The sequence below is a fragment of the Belonocnema kinseyi genome, chromosome 4 (genome assembly GCF_010883055.1).
Source record: "Belonocnema kinseyi isolate 2016_QV_RU_SX_M_011 chromosome 4, B_treatae_v1, whole genome shotgun sequence".
In the NCBI taxonomy this organism is placed as follows: Eukaryota; Metazoa; Arthropoda; class Insecta; order Hymenoptera; family Cynipidae; genus Belonocnema; species Belonocnema kinseyi.
This window is the reverse complement of record NC_046660.1, coordinates 77164377-77181662: the sequence shown is the minus strand read 5'-3', so window position 1 is coordinate 77181662 and position 17286 is coordinate 77164377. Positions and strand designations below refer to the sequence as shown.

Sequence of the window (17286 nt, the reverse complement as noted above, 5' to 3'; positions counted from 1 at the left end):
TTGTTTTATAGGACGCGTAGTTTTTGTTTCAATTATAAAAAATAATATTAAAGATCTTTTTTTTTGTCAAAACGATGCAAGAGACGAAAAAAATGAAAAGACGAAAGTTGTTTACACAAAAAATATCTGCAAATCTGTTACTTTATTTTGTAATATATGAATAAAAGCAGCCCTAGACCGGGGTGCATAAATAAATATAATAAAAATTTGATATAATAGTACTGAACATAATCTAGAACAGTTCATATGTTCGAATAAATCGAGTGCGAAGCACGAGATACGTGATGAAAATGTGTTCGTTAGAGCCAAAGGAGCTTTAACAAAAGAGAATTCACAATCACCAAATTATAGTTGTCGATGCGTTGATGCTTTAGTTGGGAATAATTAATCTTCCTTGATTAAAAATTAACTTTTTTAGTAAAAAAATCATGTAATTTGTTGATGATTCGAATTTTGGTAGAAAATTAATCTACTCGTTAAAAAATGTATCTTTGTATGTTAAAAATTTAACTATTTGCTTAAACATTTAACAATTTTTTGAAAAGTTTAATTATTTTGTTAAAAATGCAACTATGTATATTAAAATTAGTTCTTTTCTCTAGCAGACGGAGTGAACGGAAATGATACCCTACACTCTACAGAGTATTTTTAAAGTTTGCACGTAGTATCCCTTCCGTATCATGCAACAAAAACTAAAAGAAAACAGTAAATTCAACTTCTAATTTTGTGACACTCAGATTCTAGGTTTAAATTCCCATTAGAAGGTCACGGAGTAATCGCAATAGTACTTTTTATAACGGTAAAAAGTTTTGAAAAAATAAGACGTATAACGCCTGTTAACTGCTACACTTCAAACGCATCGTCTGTAAGTAGTAGTCAACAGGCGCTATAGGTCTTATTATTTTTTTATTTTTAACTTTTTTACTTGGCAAAAAAAAATACGATTCCGATTACTCCATGACCTTCTAATGGGATCTTGAACATAGAAACCGAATTTCATCAAATTAAAAGTTGATCCTCCTTTTTTTTAGTTTTGGTTGCATGATTCGGAAGGGATACTATGTGCGGATACCGATACTACGAGTTGATACTCTACGTAGAGTATCCTTTCCGTTCACTCGGTCCGCTGGGGAGGGGGTTTGAAAATTCATATTTATATGTGAAATCAAAGTTTGTCAAGTAATTCTAAAAGATATGCAAATTTTTCAATTGATTAAATTATTGCTAAAATTTCAAGTTTGTTAAAAGAATGTATTAAAAGAGGAAAGGTGTGAAAAATGGCGAGATCATTATTATTATTAAAAATAATAAAAATAAAAGAGAAAATCTCGACAGGTTTGCATTTCTCCATGTTGAATATATGTTTTTAATTTATGTAATATTCATTAGTTTATTAAATTAAAAAATTGAGATGTTTTTTATAATTACTTGACAAAAACTTTGATTTTAAATTTGGATCATAATCATAGATGTTATTTTTGTGAGATATTATATATTAATTTTGGAAATACTCTGAAAATAGTGGAAATACCAAATAAGAAAACCCAATCTTGGCGGGAAATACCAAAATACACAGTGCTCTCAAAATTCTAGAGCTTCTAGCATGATCTAAGAATACACGGTCTAGCCACACGCAACTAAAAAAAAGTTAATCAATAAGGAGCAACTCCACCACTTTTAACCATATTGGATAAACAAATATAATATCTAACTTGTAATATAGAAGAAATACTTAGAAATATGGATAACATAACCTCTCAAGGCAACTGAGGAATTGTACCTTTTAACGCGAATGAAATGAAGTATCATCCACCTAAGGAGAAAAAAGAATATTGTTTTCGGGCTGAAAGCAGAAATAAATAAATGCAAAATATCGATATCATATTCTGTATTATGATAATATCCGTTTTTATATTTCGTATATACATATGCACTAAATGAGAACAAAAGAACCCTCTAAGGGTAAACCACTACAATTTTCACAAAGTTAACCTTCACACGACGCGCTTTCACAAACGGATAGCCTCAGCAGTGTCCGTTTCTTACACCTTATTTGAATATTGAGAACTTTCACAGGTATTGACATTGATTTACAATGTAGCCAAAATTCATGATTTCAAATCTTTTGAGTGAATATCGAGACGCCAACGGTTGCTATGGTAACCAAGATGGCTAAAAGTGGTGGAGTGCTAATGGGGACGAAATTGGGGGAACTGATGGCTAGACCGTGCATTCTTAGATCATGGCTTCTAGAGCCAACTGGCATGAAGCATGCGCAGTAGAATTGGAAAAACAGACTCATAAACCCATACATATCAGCCCTGTGCATCTCTCCATATTTCAGATCTTAAATTGACCCCGCAACTGTTCTAAGTTGATTAGTTCCTAATATCTCCAGCGCGGCGCTAGTTATCTCATCACTCCCTGTTTTTACATAGAAAGCGATGGGACTAAATCACTTTTTAAAATTTTTTAGTAAAGAAAATGTTATTTCCATACAAGAAAATTCTTGAAATGAAAAGAATGTTACTCATTTAACATTTCAAAATACTTTTCTAATAATTTTCTATGAATACTAAAGACAAAATATGATTTATATGATCGTACAATAATTCTAATTGAATTTTGTACTAAATTTACATTTGAAACCATTCTATTTAATAATCTGTGAAAAATAACAAGTAAATTCCTTTAATTGCTCTTTTATCATTATATCCTTTTAAGTCTTTGAAACAAATATTGTAAAACATTGATTATATTTAGATCTTGAAAGCTTTTGTAAAATTATAATTTATATTTGTTCCCCTAAAAAATAGTTTTTCTTCAACAATTGAAATGATTGAATAAACTATTTTAAATGTTTTTTTACAAATTTTCATGTTATATGTTCATGAATGGAAATGCATTTCAATTTTAATTTCACGAACAATGATATAAGTATTATTTACTGCGTTTTTATATATAAAAAGAATTATATTTAACTTTTTATTCAAATTCAAATATAATATTCCACTTTACCAAGTTTATTGGGTGACGTTTTAATTCATGTTTTCCAATAGCATTTATATACATCGTTTGGAAAATTGTTTTGAAATATAAAATGAGTAACATTATTTTCATTCCAATTTTTGTTTTCCACAAAAATAACATTTATTTGATTAAAAAATGAAAAAAGTGGTCTACTCCCATCGCTTACAATGCAAAAACAGGGAGTGATGGGAAACTAGCGCCGCGCTGAAGATATTAGGAACTAACCAACTTAGGACACTAAGGAATCGCCTTTTTGTTTTCAGATGCACAGGGCTGACATATATATAAAGTCGGCTGCCGAAGGTCGATCTAACCTAGAAAGAGGATCGAACAATCAACAGTGAAGTGCATTCTAGTTTCGAACGCGAAAGTGAATTTGAGTGTTCTAACAATAGAAATAGTTCTACTAATTCCTGGAAATATAATCCGGATGAAAAGTGTCGCATTTTAAATCGAATTCTGCAACCTATTCAGTGATTAGGAGTATGAAGCATCAATACCAAGGTATTTAACCCAGAAACTCTTCAAGTTGACAAGCCAACACATAATCAAAAATCATGAAGAACACAGGCTATTTAATTTTCATATTTGTAATTTACATTGATTTATTTTCCGGAGTCAAGAGTAAATCTGTTTCAATTAACATCTTTCAAGAAATAGGAAAAGGAAGCAGTCCTGCTGCCTGCAAAACTGTTCAATTTCTCCTCAACTCCACTTTCACACAATCGTGTGCACTTGAAACATTTCCAGTAATGAAAACCCCTCTAGAAGATAGCAAAAACCAGACAATTTTGTGTTTAGCACTCTACGATTATAGCTTAAAATGGTGCTCGAGAAGTTCTCAGAATATTCCACTTCCTGAGATTGCAAACGCAACGGTATTTGATACCGAAGTTGCGAAATTTGCATCTGTTGACAGCATTGGAAATTTCTGTGAATCAGACAAGAGTTCCTATAATGAGACGATTGCATCTGAACTAAAGAATTTTTACAAACATTCCTCAAAATGTACATTGTACTGTACGGATTTTTCAAAAGGAATTAACCAGCCCAAGAAAATATGCTCTGCGTTGTTCTGGCTCGATCATACTCTCAAAACATACAATCCGGGAACCCCAATTTCCCCAACACCGGAAAAAAAATCTAAAGTAGGTGACAAAACTGCAGAAAATAGTGTATCTGTGGTGAAAAATACAGAAGAGGAAATTACGAAATCAAAAACTCCGGAAGGAAGGACACCAGTAGTAGAAAAACAAGAAGAAAATGCCCATGAAGCGAAAAAGCCGGAATCAGGAAAATTACCATCTACTATATCAAATAATAAAACTACTAGCACTGAAAATTTGCAACTTGGTCAACCAAATACTGGAGCAAATTCTGAAAAAGTGAAGATTTCTATTTCAAATAATGATAATCAAGTAAAAAAAGTTGTGGGAAAAGTAGATTCTAGTTCCGGTTCCGGCAATGTTGATACACAAAAAGTTGCACCTGCTACAACAAAGAAAGAATTGCCCAGTGTAGAAAATACAGATGTTAAGTTACCACCAGAAGATGTTTCTACAACTGGTAAGAAGCTGGATTCAACCGATAAATCCAGTACCATATCAGAAAACACTGTCGACGGACCAAACGAAAAAACTGGTGGGATTCAAGACATACCACCTCCTTTTCCTGGTAAGACATTTTTGTAATTTATATTCATTCTGATAATATTGTTTTTTTTTTCTGAGACAGATTTTTACACTAATTGTATCTAACAAATATTTTATTTTTTCTAGATATCGAGGAGGATTCAGCTGATGATGATGGTAAGAAATTTATTCATTTTTGAAGGATCCCAGTTGTAACCTTTTCTACCGAATATCCTTTTCGCTTTTCCAGCCCTTAATTTTGAAATATTTCCTTAGAGCAGCTAAAATTGAGAATTTTGACTCAAGTTTCTCCCCTTTTTATAAAGATTCGATTAATTTTTTATTTGGTTGAAAAGTTGTTTCTTTTTAGATTGAATATTAATTCTTTTATCTGAAAATTTAACTATTCCATTTTTGGTTGAGAATGTATCTTTTTCAGTTTCAATTTCAACTAATTGGTTAAAAATTCATGCATTTTGTTAAAATTTTGCCTTTTTGAGTAGAAAATTAATCTTGTTTGTAGAAAATTAATCCTTTTGGTTGAAGATTCATCTGTTTTGATAAATATTGTTTTTTGGGTTAAATTCAACTGTTTGAAAATTACTGTCTTCTTTTAATATTCATTTTTTAAACTAAAAATGAATTTTTTGTTGATAATTAACCTTGTTTGTAAAAAACTGAATTTTCTTGGTTAAAAAATAAACTTTTTGGTTTAATGTCGAACTCTTCTTGAAGATTTTTTTTCATTTATCATTTTATTTGACAATTCATTTCTGTAGTTAAAAATTAAATTAGTTTGATAAAAATTGGTCTTTTTCGGATTGAAAATGAATTTTCTTCACTAAGATGTAATTAATCCATCCTTGGTTAAAAATTGACCCTTTTATTTTAAAGAAAATTCATGTATTTTATTGAAAATTCATTCTTTTTAGACAAAAATGCAACTGCTTAGGTGAGAATTAGCACGTTTTGGTTGAGAATTCAACTGTTTTGTTGAAAATTCTGTTTTTTTTTTTTTTTGTAAAATTTACTAGTTTGAAAATTAATTTTGTTGTTGAATGTTCATTTTGTAACCAAAAATTAATGTTTTTGGTTCATAATTCACTCTTTTTCTAAAAAACTGAATCTTTTTGGTTAAAAATTAAACTTTTTTTGAAAATTTTGCTAAATGTTGAACTCTTTTTTTTTTAATTTATCATTTCAATTTAATATTCTTCTCGGTGGTGGAAAATTGGAACAATTTTCATACAAAGTAGGTTTTTTTTCTGGTTGATAATTAATTTTCTTCACTAAGAGTGTTACTATTCCATTTTTTGTTGATAATTTATCTTTTTGAGTTTATATTCTAACGATTAAGTTAAATATTCGTCTTTTAGTTAAAAATTAAAATTGTTTATTTTTAAAATTCATGATTTTGGTTGAGGATTCAACTGTTTTGTTAAAAATTCGTCTTTTTAGTTAAATTCAACTTTTTGAAAATAAATTTTTTTGTTGAATATTAATGTTTCAACTAAAAATTAATGTTTTTGGTTGATAATTCGCCTTGTTTCTGAAAAATTAAATCTTCGTAGTTAAAAATTAAACTTTTCTTTGAAAATTCTGTTGAATGTTGAACTCTTTTCTTGTTTTTTTTTTCAATAACTGTTTGAAAATTACTGTCTTCTTTTTATATTCATTTTTTAAAATAAATATTAATGTTTTTGTTGATAATTAACCTTGTTTGTAGAAAACTAAAGCTTGTTGGTCAAAAAATAAACATTTTGTTTGAAAATTCAACTGTTTGGTTGAATATTGAACTCTTTACTTGAAAATGCTTTTTATTTGTTTTTTATTTTAGTTGAAAATTTATCTCTGTGGTTGAAAATTGAGCTATTTTTATAAACATTCATTTTTTTCTGGCTGAGGATTAATTTTATTCACTCAGAATGTTACAGTTCCATTTTTTTGTTGTTAATTTATCTTTTTGAGTTTAAATTCTAACTTCTTAGTTAGAAATTTATGTATTTTGTTTAAAATTCGCCTTTTTTATTTGGAAATGTTTAAAAGTTAGTTTTTTCGCTGCATATTCATTTTTTAACTAAAAATTAATGTTTTTATTGACAATTCACCTTGAGTGTAAGATACTAAATTTTCTTGGTTGAAAAATAAACTTTTTGGCTGAAGATTTAACTCTCGTTAAACGTTGAAATTCTTTTGTTTTAATTCATCATTTTAATTGTCCATTCATCTCTGTGGTTATAATTTGAATTATTTTGATAAGAAATTGATTTTTTTTTCTGGTTAGAAATTAATTTTCTTCTCTCAAATGTAATTATTCCATTTTTGGTTGAAAATTGACCCTTTTTTCGAAAATTCATGAATTTGATTGAAAATTAATCTTTTTTGGTAGAAAAATACTTCATGGTTAAAAATCGATTCTTTTTAGATAAAAATTCAACTTCTTGGTTAACAATTAGCACGTTTCGGTTGAGAATTCAACTGTATTGATTCAAATCCTTCTTTTTTGGTTAAATTCAACTGTTCAAAAATTAATTTTTCTCTTGAATATTAATTTTTGAACTAAAAATTAATGTTTTTGTTTGATAATTCACCTTGTTACTGGAAAACTAAATCTTCTTAGTTAAAAATTAAACTTTTTGAAAATTAGGTTGAATGTTGAACTCTTTTTTTGAAACTTATTATTTTTTTAGTTCGTTATTTTAATTGAATATTCTTCTCGGTGGTGGAAAATTGGAACTATTTTGATAAAAAGTTGTTTTTCGCTTGTTGAGAATTGATTTTCTTCATTATCAATGTAACTATTCTATTTTTGGTTGATAATTGGTCTTTTCTCGTCGAAAATTCATTTAGTTTTTGAAAATTTATATTTTTGGTCGAAAAATACTTCTTAGTTAAAAATTTATCCTTTTTTTAAATCAAAAATGACACAAGCAGTGTTGAAAATTCGCATTTTTTTCGAATTTAATTATGTTTTTTTCTAAAATTGAAATATTTTTTCTTGAAATATTAGCTACTACATGTTTCGTTGAAAATTCATTTTTTGATTGAAAACTCAATTTACTATTTGGTCATAAATGTACTTATTTGATAAAAAATTTTATTTTCTATTTGAAAATTCAGCTGTTTTGTAAAAAATTCGTCTTTTTGGCTGGGAAATTCAACATTTTGGTTGAAAATAAACTTATTCTTGAACTTTAATATTTTTGACTGAAAATTAAACTACTTTGATAGAAAATTAAAATGTATGGCTAAAAATTAACTTTCTTGTCGAAAATTCATATTTTTCGTTAGAAATTAAACTACTTGTTGGGAAATGTACGAACATTTTATCGTAGGTCTCACACCGGACCCACAATCCTCAACAAAAAGTCAATTTTCAACCAAATAATTTAATTTTTCATCAAATTTTTGCTTTTTCACGGCAAAAAGATGAATTTTCAAACCGAAAATATGAATTTCCAACAAAAAGGTTGAGTTTTCAACAAGACCAGAGTCGAAAGTAACTAATAAAATTTGCTGAAGAAAAGATCCGTTTAATGACTCTTTTTTTTAATGTCGTTTTTACCTAATCCCGATCTGTGGAATTTGCTCAAATAATTTTCTTATTCGCTTACAAATTTTCGAGAAGGTTATATGAATAGTTTCAGATTTTAAGTTAAATTTAATAAATAACTGTTTATGTATGTGTAATGAAAAGGAATTCAGCAATAATTTTTCTTTCAAAAATTCAAAAAGTCCATCGTCCCGGATTTTAATTATTATTTTTATCCCTTGGTTTATCAGGTCAAAAAGAAGAGTCTCCTGCTCAAAAGAAAGTGCAAAACTATCCCAGCAGAACGATAGAGGAAGAATCACATTTTTTCTCCTACCTTGTCGTCATTTCTTTGCTTTTCGTTTGTTTCTACTTTGCTTACCACAACAAGAAAAAGGTATGTATGAATAACCAAAATTGTCAAAATTCACCTAATTTTTGGAACGACATTCGAATTTAATTTTGCAAAATCAGAGTGTTTGCCAGATCAGGAAATCGGAAAACCCAGAAAACGGCCGGGATTTTTTTCATCGGGAATAAACCGGGAATTTAATTATGTTGAATTATAATATTTCGCAAATAATTATTATTTTCATTTTATTTTCACTTTAGGAAAGGAAATTTAGTTAAAAATGATCATTTTCACTTTAGGACATGGATTTTCCATAAAGAGTTATAATATGATTTGGAAATAGGAATTTGAAAAAAAAGTTGTATTTTAGAAGAAAGGAATTTAAAAAAAATCCTCTTCCAAGGTAGAAAAAGGAGTTCCTATTGGGAATAGTGGTTTACCATTTCGCCATCTGGTGCCGAAAACTGTAACTAGAAAGAGTAGGTGCAATTTTAAAGTTGTGCATTAATTTTTGCATTAAAGTGTTTTTACAATAGTTTAGTAAGTATAAAACAATGATTGAATATTAAAAACAATTCTTAATAAATAAAAAAATAGTTTTAGGTAACATTTCCATCATCATATACAGTAAAAAAGTACATTTTTGTCAAATAGGTTTAAAAAACTAATTATTTCACTATTTCATGTAAGTTTCAAGGAATTTAAGTTTAAATAAACTTTGATTAATATATGTTGCAAACATTTTTCATGGTCAATGAAATTTAAAAAATTGAACTCTAAAGCTAGAAATTTTTCCATTTGAATTAATAAAAACTGAGCTACAAATGAAATCACTTAAATTGGAACTCTTAAATTTCAAACTTTTAAAATTGAAGTTTAAAACTTTTTTAATTAAATAATTTTGTATTAAAATCTGATTCAAATGGTCAATAATTTATACGTATAAAATGGAAGCTACTGACACTTTTAAACTGAATATTTTTAAATCAAATGCGGTTTATCAGCCAAATAAAAAATTTAATCAATTGTAGTGTTAAGAGATTCAGATTCAGTTCTAAAAATATAAACCCACGCTTTCATTTTTAATTCTCTAAAGTCTAAATTGAAAAATCAATCAATGAGTTAAAAAAATTTAATTATATAATTCAAAGAAATTTTAAGCCAGAAACATTAAAAAATGAACGATTACATTTTTTTATAAACCGAACACTTCCTAAATTAGAAGTTAAATTATTTATATTTTAAATGGTTAAAAATCCTTAAAATGCTTCCAAATTTCATGTTTGATAATTTTGTAAATCTTTCTAAATCTTTTTGATTAATCACTAAAAAATATCTTTTAAAAATAAAAACAATTTTTAATTGTCATAGGAAATGGTTTTTAATCTCCTGAAGCCATTCAAAATTCTTAAAAATCTTTTTAATTTTTTGTACGAAATTGGATTTGAATTTTTTCAAAACTTCTAAATATTTCTTCAATTTCCTTGAATTTATTTATAGAATAATATGTATTCAATTGTTATTTATACATCGAAGTTTAACCATTTGACTTACAAATTATATTATTTTTTTAATAGAATAATTAAAATTAAACGTTCAAAAATTAGTTTTTAATATTTTACTATAATTACTGATATTGAATAAACAATCAGATATTTCTAAGTATTAAATCATTCTTATTTTTCCTGATTAAAAAATTTAAAATTGAATGGTTTGAAAATGGAATATTTTAGGCTAAAATAATATGTCAAATTTAATAAAAGCTTTTAATTATTTAAATCTTAAAGAACTATTCAATTTTTAAAATCATTATTAATTTATATTCACAGTTGATCAGCTAAAAATGTTTTTTAAATAAAATCTTCGATTTCAAACGCTTCTAATTTTTAATGGCTAAGTCTTTAAAATTGCATTATAAAATTCTTTAAAATAAAATGTACACTTAACAATTAAAATATAAAATTTAAAATTGGTTAAAGTGGACGATTTTGGAATTGCGAATTTTAAACTGAATGATATCATAATAAACATTTTTATGTGAAAATTAAAATGCATCTTTAAAATCGTACCTATTCTTTTTAGTTGGGATTTTTTGTCACCAGGTGGTGCATCAATATTTCGGAATTATAATAGAAAATATTGTAAAGATTGGAACAAGGAATTTCCATAAAGATTTATAATTTCGACTTTGCGACAGGGAATTTTCTAAAGGATTTACAATTCTAAGTTTTTGCGGTGCATATATAAATAAAATATGAAAAGAGTTGTTGTGAAAAATTTGAATTTTCTTTTTGAAATAGGAATTTGTTAACATGGAAGGGAAATTTTGTAAAATAATTTTAATTCTGAGTTAGAAGAAGGGAAAATTAAAAAAAAAAACTATTCTAAAACATAGTTTGTTTAAATTTAAAAATTCTTTTTTTTTTTGTAAATACAGATTTTGAAAAGTTGAAACTTCTCTCTTTTGAATTTTAGAAAAAGGGAGTTACTATATTTCTGAAGTTTAATAGAAAATTTGGTCAATGAATATAATTTCGTATTAGATCCGGGAATTTTAGAAGTGAATTTAATTGTGATCAGTTAAGGTAAATTTCCCATTATTCGCGAAACTTGACTATAGTTTGAATATATTGTTAAAAATATGTTTAAAGTGACATTTATTGATAGAATTTATTTATTTTTTGCATGATATAGTATGAAATTTGATTTCCACGGATTCAAATTGCATAAAAAGCAAGAAAATTCCCTTCTTGGTTACTGGAAAAAAAGTACGAACAAAATTATTGCAAAGAATTATAGTTTTTAGAATTCTGATTTAAAAGGCTGAAGTTCAAAAAAATCTTCTTTCCAAGTCAGATTTTTTTTGAAATTAAAAATTTGTTTTTCTTTGCAAATAAAAATTTTCCAGAATAAGAAATTTTCCTGTTTTTAACTTTAGAAAAAGGGAATTATAATAGAAAATCTTGTAAATAATTATAATTCTGACTTAGATCAGGGGATTTTGTCAGTGAATTTAATTCTGATTAATTATAGGGCATTTTTGAAAAGAATTACAATTCTGAATTTTCGCGGGGTTATAAATTAATGCAATATAAAAAAATGCCCATAGAGAATTTTAATCTTGAATGTGGAATAGGGATTTTTTTTGACGTCTCACGGGAGATTTTGGAAAATAATTTTCCTCTTCCAAATTTTAGAAAAACGGGAGTTACTATATGTGTGAATTACAATAGAAAATTTTGTAAATTCACATAATTCTTATTTGGAAAAGGGAATTTTAGAAATTAATTTAATTGTGACGTGTTGTAGAAAAATTGTTAACAGAATTAAAGTTCTAAGTGGCGGGACATAGATGAATAGAATTCTCATTAAGAACTGTGATTTTGATTTTTGAACACGAAATTTTGCAAAGAATTATAATTTTATCTGGGAATAGGAATTTTTTAACATGGAACGGCACATTTTGAAAAATAATTTTAATTCTGATTTAGATAAGGTAATTTTGTATGTCAATTTATTAATATTTTATTATTTTTTTATTTGTATATATATAATATATTTATTATTAATATAATTTTATTATTTGTTGATTATTTGTTAATATTTTCTAATTGTGATTAGTTATAGGAAATTTTCTAAAAGAATTATAATTTTTGTTTGGAATAGGAATTTTTTTTGAGAAGGAAAAGGAAATTTTGTAAAATTATTTTCAATAATTTAAAACCTCCCTCTTTCAAATTTCAGAAAAAGGCAGTTACTATATTTCTGAATTATTATAGAACATTTTGTAAATAAATATAATTGTGACTTAGATCAGGGAATTTTGTACGTAAATTTAATTCTGATTATTTATAGGTGATTCTCTAAAAACAAATATAATTCTGATTTTGGATGGTGCGTAAATAAATTACATATACATAAAATTCCCATGCAGAATTATAATTTTAACTTTGGAACAGGAAATTTCGTATAGAATTATAATTTCAGTTTTGAACATGGACTTGATCGGGAAATTTTGGAAAATAATATTTCATAATTTAAAACTTTTCTGCTTCAAAATTTTGAAAAAGAGAGTGACTATATTTCTGAATTATAATATAAATTATAAAATTAAAATTAAATTAAATTAAAATTATTATAAAAATTATAATAGAAATATAGCAGAAAAGCAGAAAAGTTTTAAATTATGGAATATTATTTTCCAAAATTTCCCGATCAAATCCATGTTCAAAACTCAAGTTATAATTCTGCATATACATATATTGCTGCTTAAAACGGGGAACTTTGTAAATGAATTCATTTGTGATTAGTTGTATTGAATTTTTTAAACAAATTATCATTCTGAGTGTAGATAAGGCATAAATGAAATTAAATATAAATAGAATCATAATTTCGACTTCGGAACGTGGAATTTCGTAAAGAATTATAATTTTCTTTTGGAATAGAGATATTAGAATATGGAACGGGCCATTTCGGAAAATTATTTGTATTCTGAATCAGAAGGAGGGAATTACAGAAATCACTGTTCTAAAGCCGAATTTATTTTAATGAAAACATTCTTTTTTCTTTACAATAAAAATTTTGCAGAATTTATAAAGCTTTCTTCTTAATTCTAAAAACAGCGAGTTACCATATTTCTGAATAATAGTAGAAAATTTTGTAAATAAATATAATTCTGACTTCCAGCAGGGAATTTTTGAAATCAAAATTAATCATGACAGGAATATGCAATTTCTGTAAAGAATTATAATTGAGGCTTATTTTACAAAATATTCTTTTCAAAATCAGAATTGTAATTCTTATGGCCAGAAATTACCTGATTTTCCAAATAAAAATTATAATTCTTTTTCAAAATTTCTTGTTGCAAATCATATATTTTTCAGAAAACTTGAGAAAACTCTTGAAATCATTAAATTAAATTTAAAATCATTTCAATCTTTTGTTATTTTTTAAATTGACCGAGATGAAACAGAAAAATGACCGGCAATGTTAAATCATGTGCCTGGTAGACACCCTGAAAATGTGTTAAAAACAAAGATATATTTCGTATCTCAAAAATGTTATCTTAGAAAATTAAAGGTTTTAAGGTTTTATTAATATTTAATAGAGATTTTCTAACATTGCATGTAATAATCCTCTCGTAATTTCTACCTTATCGACATTTTTTTCGTAAAAATTACCTACGCACGAATTGTGCTATCGAGTTTAAAATTTTTGAACTTAAATGAAAAACACTAAAAAAACGTCTCTATAGTCTTGAATTTTCGTAATTACAAACAAGAATTATTTCTGAATTTTTGTTTTTGAAATTTTCTTTGTATTTCGAATGATTTAGGACTATAGAAAACTAGTGTTTTAATGAGTTTCAGTGCTCGGAGAAATTCTTACGAGCATAAGAATATGCTCGACTTTTATGTTCTTTGAGAATTTAATTACCGTTTATAAGACATTTGAATTAGGATTTAAAATATCGTATTTACTATCTTTATTAATAATAATTACATTATTTGAATTTCGCGGGTAAATATATCGCTTAAAATTGCAAAAGGCGCTTAATTTAATTGGTAAAAGAAGAAAAAGTAATAGAAAACATATTATTCGCACTAAACAGTAAATTTTTAACCTAAGACATGAATATTAATTTAAAATTAAGAATCAAATTAAAGAATTTTTAATTCAATCAGTATAAAAGTATATGTTAGTATTATATATAATTATTATTTAATTATAAAATGAAATAATTTTAAAAGATTAATTTTCTACCAAAAAATACTCATTTTCAACAAAGTACGTGAATTTTCTTCTAAAAAAGATCCATTTTGAACTAAAATTAGAATATTTAAAATGATATAAAATTAAATATTTAACAACAAAACTACGAATTTTCAACAGAATAGTTTTTTTTTCATTTAAAAAAATGTTTTTTAATCAAAAATAGAAGAACTAAATTTTGAGTTAAAGCAAACATTTTTACACAAACAAAAAATGAATTCTTAACCAAATAATTTAATTTTTAATCCAACAGATAAATTTTCTACCAAAAAAGACAGAGTTTCAATAAAGTATATACATTTTCAACTAAAAAAAAATTTACAAACCAAAACTTGAACAGTGCAATTTGTAGTTAGAAACGTCAATTTTAAACAATAATAAAAAACGAGTTTTCAGCCAAATTAATTATTTTTCAACTAAAAATATAAATTTTCAAGCAAAAATATGCATTTTTGACCAAATGGTGGAATTCTCAACGCCAAAAAGAAATTTTATGTTTAAAAAATCGAATTTTATAAATAAATATTTGTTTTTAAACTAAAGAAATGAATTCATAACAAAGAATAGAATAGTTAAATTTTCCGCAAAACATAGAATTTTTAATAAAAAAGATAACATTTCTATTAAAAATGGTAAATTAAAAAAAAATGAGTAAGTGAATTTTTAACTAAAATGATAAATATTCAAGTAAAAAAATGGAATTTTTCAACAAAAAATAAAATGCTTAAATTTTTTGTTAGTACAATAAATTTTTAACAAAAAAAAGAAACGAGTTTCCAACAAAATAGTTAAATTTTCAACCACAGAAATTAATTTTCAGCCAAAAATATGAGGTCTTAACTAATGAGGGGGGTTTTTTTTTAGAAAAAGACGGATTTTTAACAAATGGGTGAATTTTCACCTAAAACAAATTAATTTTCAACTAAAAATAGAATAATTAAATTTTCAGTAAAAAACTTAATTTCCAATTAGGTCCAAGTGAATTTTCAACGAAATAGTATAATTTTCAACCAAGATGATTAAATTTCTATAAATAAAGATACAGAAAATTTTACATCCCGAAGTTCTTCACATAACAATAAAATACAGGAGTTTTTAACCAAATATTTGAAGATAAATTTGGAACCAAAATTGTACGAGTTAAATTTTCAATCAGGAAACATAATTTAAAAAAAATTAAATTTTTGAAAAAAAAGGGGGTGTCCAATAAACTGATGAATCATCAACCAAATAAGTGAATTTTTAACAAAGTAGTTCCACTTCCATCTAAGTAGTTGTATTTTCTACCAAAAAGATTTAATTTTCATACCTTTATTTTGTTTTTTAAATTAAAATTTTTTAATTTTTATAGTTAAAAATTATGAATTGTTGTATAACAGCAAAATATCACAGTAAAGGCATTTAATTGAATTACATTTAATTTATTGTGTCAAAGAAACTAAATTTATCTACTAAACAGGGCCAAATTATGCATTTGTTTATTACATTTTTAACAACAATTAATAATTGTTTAGTATTAATAAAAAATAACTATAGGGAGCTTCTAGCAAGACATTAGGAATTTATTTATCCGAAAAAACAAAATCCATTTGTTGAAAAATGGCAAAACAATGAATTTGTTTATCTAATTTGTTTAAACAAATAGAATTATTTTTATAACCAAGTATCATATAAAGAGGTATTTTTAACATATTCAAAGCCGGGATATGAAAAGTTAAAAATTAATACTTTTTTTCCAGGTTTTGGCAATGTTTTTGGAAGGTAGACGATCTCGTAATGGGCGTGGTAGGCGAAGACCGAGCACAGCAAATTACAGAAAATTAGACTGTAATCTTGAAGAAGCCGTTACATCACAATGTAACTCCAACGTGACTCACGTGATTTATTGAAAAGTGATTTAAAAGTGATTTTATCACTTCAGGACTTTGCTTTATGGAGTTAAAGGTATTAATTGATTTTTAAGCGAGTCTATTTTTTCAGAAGACTTATGTTTGTAAATAGTTTGTAATACTTGGACTAAAGGGGCGCGTTTTCTTGATCCGTGACTGTTCAGGGGAAACTATTGTTCTTGATTCTATCTTTATTATGCAGTATTCCATAATAATTTTCATCCTATAAAATCTAAAACAATCAAGTTTCTCTTCGTATGAACAGAGTGGCTTTTGATATTCACTAACTAAAAAAAATTAATGTTTAGTTATGTGTATGTCGAGAAAAGTAGCCGTGTTTGATATTACTGATGTTGTAAAAATATTTAGGATTATTAATACTTTTTTTAACAAATTTTTATGGTTCTGATATTTTTATTCCTAGAATTAAATGGAAAATGTAGCATTTTCTCGGTTGAAAGTTTAAAAGCGCGTTATTTTGTCTTAAGAAAATTGGTCTATTTGACGCATTTCTAATAAAATTATTTTGTTTAAAGTATTTTCGGTTAAATGTAATTATTTTATCATTTTCATTTAACTCAAGTCATAGATTACATTGTTTTTGTTGAGGAAAATGCACAATTTATTATGCAAAAACAATTAATGAATTTCTTTAGTTTCTCTATTTTCAGCAAAACAAAATTCGTTCAAAATTATTTCGAATTTTTATGCATATCGCCTAGAAGTTTGTGCAAATCCACACAAAAATAATTCTGCTTAAAAAAAATTATATTTAGAGGTGAAAAACTACATTTTTTCAGAATTGTCAATGTTAGCTGAATTTAGTTGAAACTTAAAATTTCTCTGCACAATTATCCATAGAATACGAATAAAATATTACTTTTTAAAAATCACCCCCATATGTCGGTTTTATAGGGTCCCAAAAACCCCATTACTGAAAATATGGATTTTGTTATGTTTCGGCCGTAATTATTATTTTTTTCGGGGTTTTTAAATCCAAATTGTTTCTAATGCATAAAATACTACTTTATAGTGATAATTAGATATTTACATACATTTTTTAAACAATTTAATACTGTT

General features: G+C 25.8%; 1 protein-coding gene across 1 annotated transcript; it reads left to right on the top strand.

The window, feature by feature from the left end:
* Nucleotides 1–3331: 3331 nt before the first annotated feature.
* Nucleotides 3332–16960, top strand: LOC117172069 (trans-Golgi network integral membrane protein 1-like). The gene is made up of 4 exons (XM_033359818.1): nt 3332–4704; nt 4809–4838; nt 8445–8590; nt 16057–16960. The coding sequence occupies exons 1-4, from the start codon at nt 3588–3590 to the stop codon at nt 16204–16206; spliced, it is 1443 nt and encodes a 480-aa protein (XP_033215709.1). The 5' UTR covers nt 3332–3587; the 3' UTR covers nt 16207–16960.
* Nucleotides 16961–17286: the final 326 nt, after the last annotated feature.

Coding starts and splice junctions, on each gene's coding strand:
- LOC117172069 (XM_033359818.1), top strand. CDS start 3,588: ATGAAGAACACAGGCTATTTAATTTTCATATTTGTAATTTACATTGAT. Junction 4,705..4,808: donor CATACCACCTCCTTTTCCTG/GTAAGACATTTT, acceptor TATTTTTTCTAG/ATATCGAGGAGGATTCAGCT. Junction 4,839..8,444: donor GGATTCAGCTGATGATGATG/GTAAGAAATTTA, acceptor TTGGTTTATCAG/GTCAAAAAGAAGAGTCTCCT.